Source organism: Plecotus auritus (assembly GCF_963455305.1).
Source record: "Plecotus auritus genome assembly, chromosome: 2".
Lineage (NCBI taxonomy): Eukaryota > Metazoa > Chordata > Mammalia > Chiroptera > Vespertilionidae > Plecotus > Plecotus auritus.
Window position 1 is genome coordinate 28533349 of NC_137771.1, and position 13315 is coordinate 28546663.

At 51.6% G+C, this 13315-nt stretch overlaps 2 protein-coding genes across 2 annotated transcripts; one reads left to right on the forward strand and one right to left on the reverse strand.

Annotated features, from left to right (window-relative positions):
• Window positions 1-2001: 2001 nt before the first annotated feature.
• On the forward strand, window positions 2002-5257 carry BEST4 (bestrophin 4; the record flags this gene model as incomplete). The annotated part of the gene is made up of 9 exons (XM_080654415.1): window positions 2002-2153; window positions 2240-2334; window positions 2913-3146; window positions 3251-3405; window positions 3854-3931; window positions 4226-4423; window positions 4535-4615; window positions 4689-4843; window positions 4993-5257. The coding sequence occupies 9 exons, from the start codon at window positions 2002-2004 to the stop codon at window positions 5255-5257; spliced, it is 1413 nt and encodes a 470-aa protein (XP_080510541.1).
• A 4870-nt stretch (window positions 5258-10127) lies between these two features.
• RPS8 (ribosomal protein S8) lies at window positions 10128-13094 on the reverse strand. Its single transcript, XM_080654251.1, has 6 exons — window positions 12905-13094; window positions 12402-12508; window positions 11626-11725; window positions 11059-11234; window positions 10697-10826; window positions 10128-10285 (listed from the first exon to the last, which is right to left on the reverse strand). Exons 1-6 carry the CDS (start codon window positions 12906-12908, stop codon window positions 10176-10178), a joined length of 627 nt encoding a protein of 208 aa, XP_080510377.1. The 5' UTR covers window positions 12909-13094; the 3' UTR covers window positions 10128-10175.
• Between the last annotated feature and the right edge of the window lie 221 nt (window positions 13095-13315).

Below are 13315 nucleotides of genomic sequence, written 5' to 3' on the forward strand. Positions count from 1 at the left end.
TCATCTTTGAAGGATTGCCTGGTTCTGGGATGCAACAGTGGACCAGTAGGTAGAAACCAACGGGAACAGATTTGGCTTTTCATGGGAATAGCAGCTGGGGCTAAATGCCTGCAGTGCTCCAGGCTCTGTCTGGGCATCATTTCTTTGATACTCTCAGTTGCCCTGTGAGGAAAGTGTTATTGATCCTGTTTTGCAGAAGAGGAAACAGATTCAGAGAGATTAGGTAGATAACTTGTACAAGGTTACAGAGAGCTAGAATTAAAACCCAGGTTTGTCTGACTCCCAAGCTTCCTCTTCAGGAAACACTTGTGTGTGGGAACCAGCTCACAGTGTGGGGGAAGGAGCTCCCCAATACAGGCAAGAAGCGGGACCACCACTCCTGGGTTTCTGTGGGTGACCTTGGTGCTGGGTGGACAATTGACCTGGTGCCTCCGGTATTATTTCCTCCGTTTGAAAGACAAAGAAATTGAAGCCCAGAAATGGAAATGCCCCTCCAGATCCTAGGCACCCTAGGAGTCAGAATGCTGGGCATGGCTGAAAGGGGATGCATCTCTAGGGCTGAGTCCCAGATCTGTGGTCTCATCAGCCCTGTGGAATGGGAATGGGGAAGAGCCAGGCCAGGCCCCGCCCTCTTCCTCCCAGCCTGGACTAGAAGCATGGCAGTGTGGCTGGTGACAGGGCCCTGGCTTCAGGGTGCCAGCCCTTGTTTAGGCCCAGATGGGCCAATTCCAGCTTTTGAAGTCCATTACCTCCAGCTTTGAATCCTGCCTCCAACACATCCCAGCTGTGTGATCTTGGGCAAGTCATTTATTTTTTTTTTTTATTTATTTTTTTTAAATATATTTTATTGATTTTTACAGACAGGAAGGGAGAGGGATAGAGAGTTAGAAACATCGATGAGAGAGAAACATCGATCAGCTGCCTCCTGCACACCTCCCACTGGGGATGTGCCCGCAACCAAGGTACATGCCCTTGACCGGAATCGAACCCGGGACCTTTCAGTCCGCAGGCCGACGCTCTATCCACTGAGCCAAACCGGTTTCGGCTTGGGCAAGTCATTTACTTCTTGGAACCTCATCTGTGAGATGGGGATGATTCCTACCTCCTGGGGTTGCAATGAGGATTCTACCAGAGGTGATGTAGTGGTGCCTGGGCACAGTGCCTGTCACTTAGTCAGTGCTCTGGAATCAGCAGCTGTTATAATTGTAACAATTTATCATGCATCTATTTTCTCACCTGGACCAGCATGGGACAGTAATCCCTATCTTGACTTCAAGGACATGGTGTCCTCTGTGCAAGCTGTGGGGTCAATGCTGATGGCACTTCTGCCATTCAAAGGCCAGCCCAGCCCTGCAGTGGTAGGAGATATATCCAGTTCCCAGGGCCAGAGGAAGCGGGTGACAGCCTCAATCCATCAATGATAACCTCAGTCCAGTCAAACTTAATGGGCCCAGGAGGTACTTAAGTGTGTGTGAGGTGAATGCTGGCCCAGTTCTCCTTCCTCAACACTGGGTGCTGCCTGGAGCAGGTAGGCAGGTATGGGGTGGTGGTGAGAATGCCCTGGGCCTCAGGAGACCAGCTTGGAGAGCGAGACCTCAAGGGATAGTGGTGGGTCTGGACTAGAGTTGACTCTCCTGTCTCCAGCGGTTCAAGATCTGACTACTCCTAGGCCTGCAAGTGCAAGAGGAGCGTGGGGAAGCCTCAGGTATGAGACAGCCCAGATCTCAGCTCTCCCTTGTCCCGCCCACTCTGGCATGACCCCCGCACCACTGAGTTCTGGAGGGAGGGGATGGGGTGTGCTTTGTCTTTGGCAGCTTCCTTTCACCTTGCCTGCTGACACAAGGTGAAGGCTGGGGTGTATATAACCCCCGCTGAAGGGAGGTTGCCTGGGGAACTAAGCTTGGTGATGAGAAGAAGGCAAGCGAAGGAGAAGGCTTGCTGGGGAAAAGGGACAGCTCTGGGGGCAGCTCTTGTGACCTCCTACCCTAGGCCACCAGCGCCATGACGGTTTCGTACACCCTCAAAGTGGCGGAGGCCCGCTTCGGAGGCTTCTCTGGGCTGCTTCTTCGTTGGAGGGGAAGCATCTACAAGCTCCTCTACAAGGAGTTCCTACTCTTCATTGTCCTGTATGCTCTGCTCAGCATCACCTACCGGTGCGAGGGTGAGGTCTCAGGGCTGGTCTGTGGGGGACCAGGCTGCCTGCCTCCCTCTAACCCAGGCCTGCACCGGACCTTCCCAGGCTGCTGCTGACCCAGGAGCAGAGGCTCGTGTATGCTCAGGTGGCCCGATACTGCAACCGCTCTGCAGACCTCATCCCCTTGTCCTTTGTCCTGGGTAAGGCTATCCTCTAGCTCTCCCTGGCATCCTCACCATCTTCCCTGGCCTTTGGGTGGGGTTGACAGGTCTGAGGGTCAGATTTACCCCAGTAACCCAGCCTGGAGATCAACCAGAGCAGGCTCAGAGGCATGGGAGCTGTGTGCTGGGTCCGGGATTTCCAGGGGGCTAGGCCCTGCCTATCACTTCCTGGACCCTTACTCCAAACAAGGCCCAAGCTACCTGCTGGCTGGCATCACCAGCCTCTGGGTACTGGAGGGGAGCTGGAGAGAGATGATACCCCATTCCCACCCTCAGGGGAAGCAGGGCTCATGAACCACCTGGCCTTGAACCACCGCTTCTCTGCCTGAGGAGGGTTACCCTCCTTCCTCCCAGGGTGGTCTAGTACATCAGGTTGGGACCAGAGGAAGAGGTTGTCCTCCTGACAGCGAGGCCGGGCACCCTGAGCCAAATGTGTCCTTCCCTCTGCCTTGGTTCAACCTGCCCTGGACCAGGCACTCTGGCTGAGGGGCAGGACACGCTGACCTCCAGGCCTTTCATCTTTCCATCCCATCCCTGCTACCCTTGGTGGCAACCAGGTTTCTACGTGACCTTGGTGGTGAACCGCTGGTGGGCCCAGTACACAAGCATCCCGCTGCCAGACCAGCTGATGTGCGTCATCTCGGCCAGTGTGCACGGCCTGGACCAGCACGGCCGCCTGCTGCGCCGCACCCTTGTCCGCTACGCCAACCTGGCGTCAGTGCTGGTGCTGCGCTCGGTCAGCACCCGGGTGCTTAAGCGCTTCCCCACCATGGAGCACGTGGTGGATGCAGGTGCCTCGTGTGCCTCCTGGGAGGGAGGGCTGACCCCCAGGGGAAGCTCCTGGGTCCCAGCATTTAGAGGCAGAGTCTAAGCTCCACCCTCTTTATCTCTGCAGGTTTCATGTCTCAGGAAGAAAGGAAAAAGTTTGAAAGCCTAAAATCTGACTTCAACAAGTACTGGGTCCCCTGTGTCTGGTTCACCAACCTGGCGGCCCAGGCCCGGAGGGATGGGCGCATTCGTGATGACATTGCTCTCTGCCTGCTCCTGGAAGTGAGTCAGCCTAGGACCAGGCCCATCTGCCCTCCTTCCCCTAGCTTTGCAAATTGGAATAATAATTTTAGCATTTAACACTTACATCGTGCCAACTAGGTACTGCACATTGTTGGAAGCACCATACTTATATTAACTCATTTAACCCTCACAATCCTTGAGATAGGTACTATTATTACCACCCCCTTTCACAGATGTGGAAACTGAGGCAGAGAGTGGAAAAGAAATTCGCCCAAGTCACACAACTAATTAGGCAAGCTGGGATTCATACCCAGACGATCTGGCTGCAGGGTCTGCTTCCCATCAGGCACCCGAGCCCGGGAACACCTCTGAGAGTAGAATGAGCCTCCAGACCTGTCCCAGGCCCAGTGTGTGTTGGGCTCCCCTCTTCGCTCCATATTCTTCATTCCTCGTCATCACTGACTTCCTCCTCCTGCTGTTCCACCAGGAACTGAACAAGTACCGAGCCAAGTGCAGCATGCTGTTTCACTATGACTGGATCAGCATCCCTCTCGTCTACACCCAAGTAACGGCCTCTACCTCCCCAGTCCCTCTGTCTGTCCTGTGCTGTGTGTGAGGTGCTGAGAAGAATTAGAGATGGAACCTGCCCTGAGGCAGTTCAGTCTAGTGAGACATTGAACAGCTGAGGGCTCCTCCTCCCTGGACACCTACTGAGATGACCCCATGCTCTCTGGTGCTGCCATACCTTGCTACATGTTTTCATGACTTGTCCGACCCCCACACTCATCCCCCTCCGCAGGTCCTTAGGGACAGGGACAGCATTTCTCCCGTCCCTTCAGCCAGCCTTCCGCTTCTCCAGGTGGTGACCATAGCAGTATACTCCTTCTTTGCCCTCTCCCTGGTTGGCCGCCAGTTTGTGGAGCCAGAGGCAGGGGCTGCCAAACCTCGGGAGCCTCTGGAGCCAGGACAGGAACCGGGGCCAGCGCTGGGGGACCTGGACATGTATGTGCCTCTCACCACTCTGCTGCAGTTCTTCTTCTATGCTGGCTGGCTCAAGGTGGGCACTTCGGGTGGTCATGCCAGCATGTTCTGTAGAGACATGAACCCAGGGCCCATCCCAACTTTGGGGACAGAGAATGGAGCAGAAACACTGTCTTACAACCTGCAGGTGGCCGAACAGATCATCAACCCCTTTGGTGAGGATGATGATGACTTTGAAACCAACCAGCTCATTGACCGCAACTTGCAAGTGAGTAGTGGTCTGGGGGCAGAGACCTGTTGTGAAGGAAAGGAGGACCTTGGTGACTTGCTGCCCACCCCAGGTGTCCCTGCTATCCGTGGATGACATGTACCAGAACCTGCCTCCGGCGGAGAAGGACCTGTACTGGGATGAAGGCTCAGTGCAGCCGCCCTACACTGTGGCCACGGTGGCCGAGTCTCTGAAGCCTTCCTTTCTGGGCTCAACTTTCAACTTGCGGTGAGTGGCCCCAGCAGGAGGGCCCAGGTCCCCGCCCAACCCCACCATCTGGGGTGCCAATGCCTCGGTCCTTCCCACCCTCTTCTGGAAAGTAAGTCCACCCCGTGGGCCTTCGTTGAAGCTTGCTCATGCAGTCCTCTCGCCTGCAGCGTGAGTGACGACCCTGAGCAGAGTCTGCAGGTGGAGGCGACCCCTGCATTGGCTCGGCATGTGCCAGCCGCGCAGACCCCGCTGCTCAGCCGCGTCCTGGGTGCAGGAGCACCTTCCCCTGCCATCAGTCTCCGGAACTTCGGCTGGACACGAGGACCTCCCCGGACCCCTCATCTGCTGCGCTCCAGGGTCGAGGAGGGCGGAGACCCCGAGGACTGCATGGAGGAGGAGGCAGGTCGAGAGGACCAGGCCCAGGAGCCCTGAGCAGAGGCAGCCAGAGCCCCAGGCGCCAACCCCCCCCCCCCCCACGTCCCCTTCTCGCCCTCTCTTCTAGTGTACTAGGAACAGAAGCATTTAGGGACCGCCTTGAAAGAGGAAGATGGAGAGAAGGGCCTGAGCCAAGGCTTGGGAATGTGTCCACTTTGACGGGAGGTGGGATGGATTCTTTGGGGAGGTGAAGCTGGAAGGACACATGAGACGAGGCATAGAGGCACAGCTACAGCCCAGGTGCAGTTAGCTTCCTCGGCAATGGGGGGCTAGGCCAGTTCTCAGTCTTTTTTTTTTTTTAAATATGTTTTTTATTGATTTTTTTTTACAGAGAGGAAGGGAGAGGGATAGAGAGTTAGAAACATCGATGAGAGAGAAACATCAATCAGTTGCCTCCTGCACACCCCCTACTGGGGATGTGCCTGCAACGTAGGTACATGCCTTTGACCGGAATCGAACCTGGGACCCTTCAGTCCGCAGGCTGATGCTCTAGCCACTGAGCCAAACTGGTTAGGGCCAGTTCTGTCTTGAGGGAGCATCAGCATGACTGAAGGGCTCATTAAAAAGTCCTAGGAACCACTCACAATGTTTCATTACATCTGAAATGGAGCTCAAGGATCACAATTTGAGTCATACATAAGATGTTCAGAATATACCCTATCCCGATAACCTTACTCTGAAGATGCATCAAAATGTGTATGTTGGGCATTTTTGCTTTATCTGTAATGTTCAATTTTTTTGTTTACAATGAGAATATATTTATCACTTGTGCAGTTACAGTAGTTTAAAATTAAATTGGTATGCTGTGTGGTGAGATAAAGGGCTTGGGAATCTGTGCTGGAGGCTGATTAAACTCAGATGTGAAGGCAGTCATACATACACCACCCAGCCCACACTTCCAGCCAAGCCTTTCTCCACTCCCACCAACCAAATGTGGAGAAGGTAAATTTAAGGGATGAGTCCTAGCCAGTTTGGCTCACTGGACAGAGCGTCGGCCTGCGGACTGAAGGGTCCCAGGTTCGATTCCAGCTGAGGGCACATACATGCCCAGTTGTAGGCTTGATCCCCAGTGGGGGGGCATGTGGGAGGCAGTTGATCAATGATTCTCTCATCATTGATGTTTCTCTCTCTCCCATCCTCTGTGAAATCAATAAAGAAATATATTTTTAAAAATTTTAAGGGAAGAAAGTTGTCTATCCCCACAGTGGTACTGCTGTGCTGGGAGCACTCAGTTCATGGTTAAGGGAACTAGAATGGAGTCATTGCTAAACTGAGCTCCTCTAAGGTTCCTGTCTTCTAGGCTCAGCCTCCAGTAAATAAATTGGTGAATATCAAAGCTGATCATAATGCCCAAGGAGGCAAATGCCAGAACTCAGAGGGGAGCACGTATTTGAGGCAGGAGTACGCAGGGAGAGGTTAAGTGCAGCCGGTGGCATTAATCTATGGACTTAATCATAATGCTAGTTTTGCTATTTTCCGCCTCTGTAACCATGGGATAGTGAACATTTCAAAGCCTCACAGTGACCAAGTCTATAATGTGGACGACAGCACTTCTCCATAGCCATTCACTAAGGAAGGTGAGTTTTTGCTGGGTTTTTAGGGGGAGGTAGCCTTGCTCTAGGGCAGCCGTGGGCAAACAACGGCCTGCGGGCCGGATCCGGCTGTTCTATCCGGTTCTCTTGCTCTCCCCTCCGCTCCTTTACTTTGAATTTATATTAGTTCACACAAACACTCCATCCATGCTTTTGTTCCGGCCCTCCGGTCCAGTTTAAGAACCCATTGTGGCCCTCGAGTCAGAAAGTTTGCCCACCCCTGCTCTAGGACAAGAATGGTCATCTGTGAAGGCAGTGGAGACTCCTTAGAACAGTGGTTCTCAACCTTTCTAATGCCGCGACCCTTTAATACAGTTCCTCATGTTGTGGTGACCCCCAACCATAAAATTATTTTTGTTGCTACTTCATAACTAATTTTGCTACTGTTATGAATCATAATGTAAATATCTGTGTTTTCTGATGGTCTTAGGCTCTACAGCAGCGGTTCTCAACCTGTGGGTCGCGACATTAGAAAGGTTGAGAACCACTGCCTTAGAACCTACCGGTCCTATTGACAGATGAAAGGTAGAAGGGATGGGAGAAGATCAATGCCTTGCAGAGCTCAAATTAGAAAAGGCAAAGGAGTGCTTATAGCTTTTTGAATTTGTCTAGGTCTTTAGGTCTTTACTGGAAGCCACCCCACCCCCTCACCCACCAAAAAAAGACAAAGTGTGGAATGTCGCTCTCAGTAATCATTAGCTATTAAAGTGGTGCATGAAGATCCTCACTTGGTAGGAAGGTGAAGGCTAGGTCTCCCCAGAGCCAATGTTAAGATTTGAGGTTTGGGTTTATTTTTGTCCTTAAGTTGTTTTGGGGGCTCATCTTTCGTGTCTGCAAGTTAGCCAAGTTGATGAATCAATAGGATTTTGCACTCATTTGGCTCATAAGATATGTATTTGCACTTTCCATCGACTTTAAATTGTATCAGGTCTTTAGGAACTCATTAATTTAGCACATATTTGAGTGTGTGGCACACGGCCATGCTCTTTCCCAGATACTGGAGACACAGCAGGAAACAAATATCTGTTCCTTGAGTTGTATTTTGAGGACAAAAAAATATAAGCAAATAAAAAAAAATTTTATGCCAGGAAAAGGGATGAGAAAAACAGGGGAAAAGGACAGTGTGGAAGGGACTGCAATTTCAAATAGTGACCAGCCTAGCCCGTGTGGCTCAATGGTTGAGCAACCTAGAAACCAACTTGCTGGTTCAATTCCCTTTCAGGGCACATGCCCAGGTATCAGGTTCAATACCCAGTGGGGGTGCATGCAGGAGGCAGCCAATCAATGATTCTCTCAACGATGTTTCTTTTTTTATGGAGAAATACATACTTTTTATTTTTAAAAGGTATTTTATTGATTTCAGAGGGAGAGAAACATCAATAATGAATCATTGGCTGCCTCCTGCACGCCCCCTACTGGGGATTGAGTTGGCAACCAGGGCATGTGCCCTTGACCTGAATGGAACCCGGGACTTTAAGTCCCTCAGGCCAATGCTCTATCCACCGAGTCAAGCTGGCTAGAGCTCAATGTTTCTTTTTAATCCTCACCAGAGGATATTTTTCCATTGTTTTATAGAGTAGAAGAGAGAGGGAAACAGAAATATCGATGTGAGAGAACACATCGATTGGCTGCTTCCCGCACACAACCGACTAGGGTCCGGGCCAGGGAGGCACCTGCAACGAAAGTGTGTGCCGTTGACCTGAATTAAATCCAGAAGCCTTCCATCTGCAGGGCCGACCGATGCTCTATCCACTGAGCCAAACCAGCTAGGGGTCTCATCAATGTTACTGTCTCTATCCCCTCTCCCCCTAAAAATCAATAAAAGCATATTTTTAAAATTGTAATCAGAGAACTCACTAGTCAGAGCAAAGAGCTGGAAGAAGTCATGTGGATATCTGAAGTGTTCATAAATTAAGGCCAGATGGTAGGCACTATAGAAAAGGGACCAGTCACATTAAGTTTCAGTCTTTAGTAAGGATTTTGAGATGGGAAGTGATTTTTTTTAAAAACCCAATGTTTTAAAATAATCATTGAGCCGAAACCGGTTTGGCTCAGTGGATAGAGCGTCGGCCTGCGGACTCAAGGGTCCCGGGTTCGATTCCAGTCAAGGGCATGTACCTTGGTTGCGGGCACATCCCCAGTGGGAGGTGTGCAGGAGGCAGCTGATTGATGTTTCTCTCTCATCGATGTTTCTAGCTCTCTATCCCTCTCCCTTGCTCTCTGTAAAATATCAATAAAATATTTTTTTAAAAAATAATAATCATTGATTGCTGGGGTTGCACTGGGAAACAGCAGCAGCAGCAGCACTGAGAATGAGTAAGATACAAAAAAGGGACCAGAATGGTCAAGGTGATGTTATAGGTTGAACCAAGATTTGATGTTAGATGAACCTGCTGACATCAAAGTGCAGGTGTCAAGTAGGTCTGTGCTAGCTCAAGTCAGAAAGATAAACACAAACTTCATTAAATGCTGGTATTAGCCCTGGCTGGTTTGGCTCAGTAGATAAGAGCGTCAGCCCGCAGACTGAAGGGTAATGGGTTCAATTCTGCTCAAGGGCACATGCCCAAGTTGTGGGCTCAGTCCCCAGTAGGAGGCGGAGGCGTGCAGAAGGCAGCTGATCAATGATTCTCACCCTCGTTTCTCTCTCTGAACTAAAAAATTACTGGCAACCTAACATAGTTTTTAGGGCAAGGAGTTAGGGCTTAAGAGAAAAACAGAACCTGCTCTCAACAGTGCAGAAATTTCAATTTCTAGAACATTAAAATCAAGGTCCAAGGGGTACATGATCTCTAAAGGAGCCAACTTTAGAGGCAATATTGCTTCAGGTTATAATCATGGTCAACACATCAATACCGTGGGGGCCTTAGTGCTGTAATACCTCCCTTATATGGTCTTTGCATGGCCTGCAAGCCAATGTCACGTTGGGGTGAGAGAAGTTCCCCCTACTATACATATTTTTAAAATCCTCACCCAAGAACATTTTTTCCATTGACTTTTAGAGAGAATGAGAGGGAGGGAGGAGAGAGGGGAACATCAATGAGAGAGATATGTTGATTGGGTTGCCTTCTGCATGTGCCCTGACCCAGGCAGGGGATTGAACCTGCAACCCAGGTAGGTGCCCTTGACAGATAACCAGTGTGCAGGTTGATGCTCTAACCACTGAACCACGTTGCCCAGGGCCCCCCTAACTATATTGAAGTACAGCCCTCCAGGGAGAGGGATTTAGAGTACTCTAATAGCATGCTGATCAAGTATTCAAACATGGACACAGAACCTAGAATAAACACCTTTATTACATGAGCTAAGACAGGAGGGAAGAGGATTTATTTGCCTTTCCGGGCCTTGATTTTCCTCAAATAGAACTCCAGCTCCTTGCCCTCGAGCACATAGCCATCTGCTCGGCCACACTGGCCTGGTCTTGAAGCGATGCATGCTGCCGAGAGAATATGTGGTCCTCAGCAAAACAGCAATGTGGTCTTACCCATAGCCATGTGCCCTTAAAAGCGTATATTGGTTTAGGTAGCAGGGGCAGGCATGAAACCTGTTGTCTCCTCAGATACACTTTATCATCACTTAAAGTCAGTAGCAGAACTGGACAAAGTTTTCATCACTGAGACAGCCCCCTTAGCCTGGGCACTCACTTCTCAGAATACTGCTCACTCAGGCCTATGGACTCCTGCCCACCATTTCCTATTTAGCTTCACACTAATGGGTTGACCAAATGGTGATCTGTATGCTGCTGTTATTAAACTATCCTGCGAACCCTCTAGACTACATGGCTGGCAGTCCAAAGGACCGAGGAAAGGATAAAATAGCTTATGACCCAACACAACAGCCACCTTACCAAGAAGCTTGCCCTGCTGGAACTGCTCCTCGAGAAGACTGCTGATTTTGGCATTCTTTTTCCTTTCATCATATTTCTTCTGAATTTTCTTTGATCGTTTTTTGTTCAAAATCTCTTCCTCTTCAGGAGTCTGAGTAAAGGAGACAAAGATGGGTTAGCTAGGGGTCCCCAAATTCTAACTCGAGGAAGGATGTCACGGTACCCTTGAACCCCGCACATCCCAACTTCTGCCTTCCTCAGCACTAAAGGCTTTCTTCTCTTTCCATTCAGTAGCAGAACTGGACAGAATTTCATCACAAGAAGGCTGTAATCAGGTTGGCCTCCCCCCACCCTACAGGGAGGTTGGCTCCCCAAACACGCACCAGCTTGGCCCCTTTCTTGCGGCCTAGGGGCAGTGCGTAGTGGGACTCGTACCACTGTCGGTACGGTGTGCTGTCAACCAGCACGATGCAGTTCTTTACTAGGGTCTTGGTGCGGACCAGTTCGTTGTTGGATGCATTGTAGACAACATCAATAATCCTTGTTTTGCGCGTACAACCTGCTCACAGGAGAAATTCAGAATCAAGCAGAGTAAACCAAAGGCCAACTGGCCTTGCCCTCCCATCCCAGCCTAATAGGGCCTAAGGAGAGGCAAAGGAACTCTAAGCCTTTACCCAGGCATAGGGCATCAGCTCCTCTTCCACAGCCCATCTTTCCAGAGGTGGCTGACAACCACACACACAGTCTCTAGATTCAGCCCCTCCCTGAGCCCACAAGGGTTAAGAGTACAGGCTGGAGAGACAGCTCTAATTACCACAGCCTCAGGGTCTTTCAAGAAGAAACTTCAGTATCTGGGTGGAGGCCACGGACTTCCTGCTAAAAGCACTTACTGAAGCTCCTAGAAGGCTGTAGGTGCCGAGTTCCCACCCACTCCTGCGGGCCTCACTCACACTCTGAGCCCCAGGAGAAGTTGCCCACGTCCAGCCTCAACGCTCGGTACTTCTTATTGCCTCCACGCACTCGGACTGTATGTATGCGGCGGGGTCCAATCTAGGAAACACAAGGAGACAGGGACTAAGTAATAAAGGAAAGCAAGACGCGAGAGGAAGGGGAGCCTGGCCGGATGGAGGAAACAAGTCAGTGTAACTATGACGAGTCCTAGCATTGGCAAGTGGCACACAAGTGACCAAGACGGCCACACCACGCCTAAGGATACCTTTTTCATCACTCTAGTTACCTCCAAGGAAAAAAAACAAACTTGATCCAAACACTGTAAATCAAGTGTCCATGGGACAGAAACACCAGGTTTCTAACCAGCATGTGTGGAGCCCTTTAATCCTAACAGCACGTCTTCGTGCAATCTTTTTTTAAAAAATGTATTTTACTGATTTTTTACAGAGAGGAAGGGAGAGGGACAGAGAGTCAGAAACATCGATCAGCCGCCTCCTGCACACCTCCCACTGGGGATGTGCCCGCAGCCATGGTACATGCCCTTGACTGGAATCGAACCTGGGATCCTTCAGTCCGCAGGCCGACGCTCTATCCACTGAGCCAAACCAGTTAGGGTCGTGAAATCTCTTTAGAATTTACCCAACAGGTAACGATGAAGAGGCCATTCACTCCCAAAACGTCAAGGAGCCCACCCAAGATTCAACAGCCATGCGCAGAGCCGGATCATGGAGACCCGCGGAAGTAGACCTCCCGAGTGGCGAGGCCCCGCACGCACCTTAGTGTTGGCAGCAGGGCGTCCCAGCTCATATTTTCGCTTCTTGTGATAGGGCTTCCTCTTGCCCCCGGTCTTGCGGCGCTTGTGCCAGTTGTCCCGAGAGATACCTGTTTTGGGGGGGCGGAAGCTTGAACCACTGGGACGCGGGCAGCCCTAGCCAGCACCAGACCCCGCGCAGGGCGGGCGGCACGCTCAGTTCTCCAAGGTTGGCTTCCCCACTGAGCATCGGGAATTTTACAGCAGTCCTAAGGTGTCATCATGCGCGTGCCGCCCAGCCTGCACCCTCTCCCGCGGCAGCCATGTTGATGCCGCTTGCAGCCCCGGCTCGGGCTCTGGCACGGACCCCAGCGCTGGACTCGGCGGCACAAACCTGAGCATAAACTTCCTCATGGCTGTTCGTTGCCGAGGGTCAGCGCGCCCACCCTCCTAACTTGGCTGAGAGGCAGGATGGCGCCGGATTGAACTCGCTCCTCTACCCCAGCTTTCACACAAGGAACACTCACCCATAGCTCGGCGCTGGCTGGAAAGAGAAAACGCAAAGAATCACGGTCCGGTTTGTAAAACGTAGCCCCACCCTAAACGTAGAAAGTAGCCGGCAGTTACGACGGTTTTGCGACCGCGTCGTAGGCCCCGCAGTTACCACGTGTAAGCGACCGCGGGAGACCTTCCTGCAAAAAGGCGAATCTGAGCTCTGAAGCCCTGGGGAGGGGGTTGGGGAGGGGCTGGGGAGGAGACGGGGGTGGGGGGGCGCTGGGGAGGGGATTAGGGGCGGAGGGGATTAGGGAGAGGGGGGGAAGGGGGCTAGGGAAAGGGGGGGAGGGGGCTAGGGAAAGGGGGGGAGGGGCGCTGGGGAGTGCCTGAGGTAGGGAGTCTCGCGACCTCGCGAGCTGTGAGCTTTGGTGGAGGGTGAGGCT

Excerpts from the sequence above, each read along its gene's own strand:
- RPS8 (XM_080654251.1), bottom strand. Across the intron at positions 11,726-12,401 it reads GCCCTGCTGCCAACACTAAG|ATTGGACCCCGCCGCATACA; the intron begins GTGCGTGCGGGG and ends TGTGTTTCCTAG. Across the intron at positions 10,827-11,058 it reads GCAAGAAAGGGGCCAAGCTG|ACTCCTGAAGAGGAAGAGAT; the intron begins GTGCGTGTTTGG and ends TCCTTTACTCAG.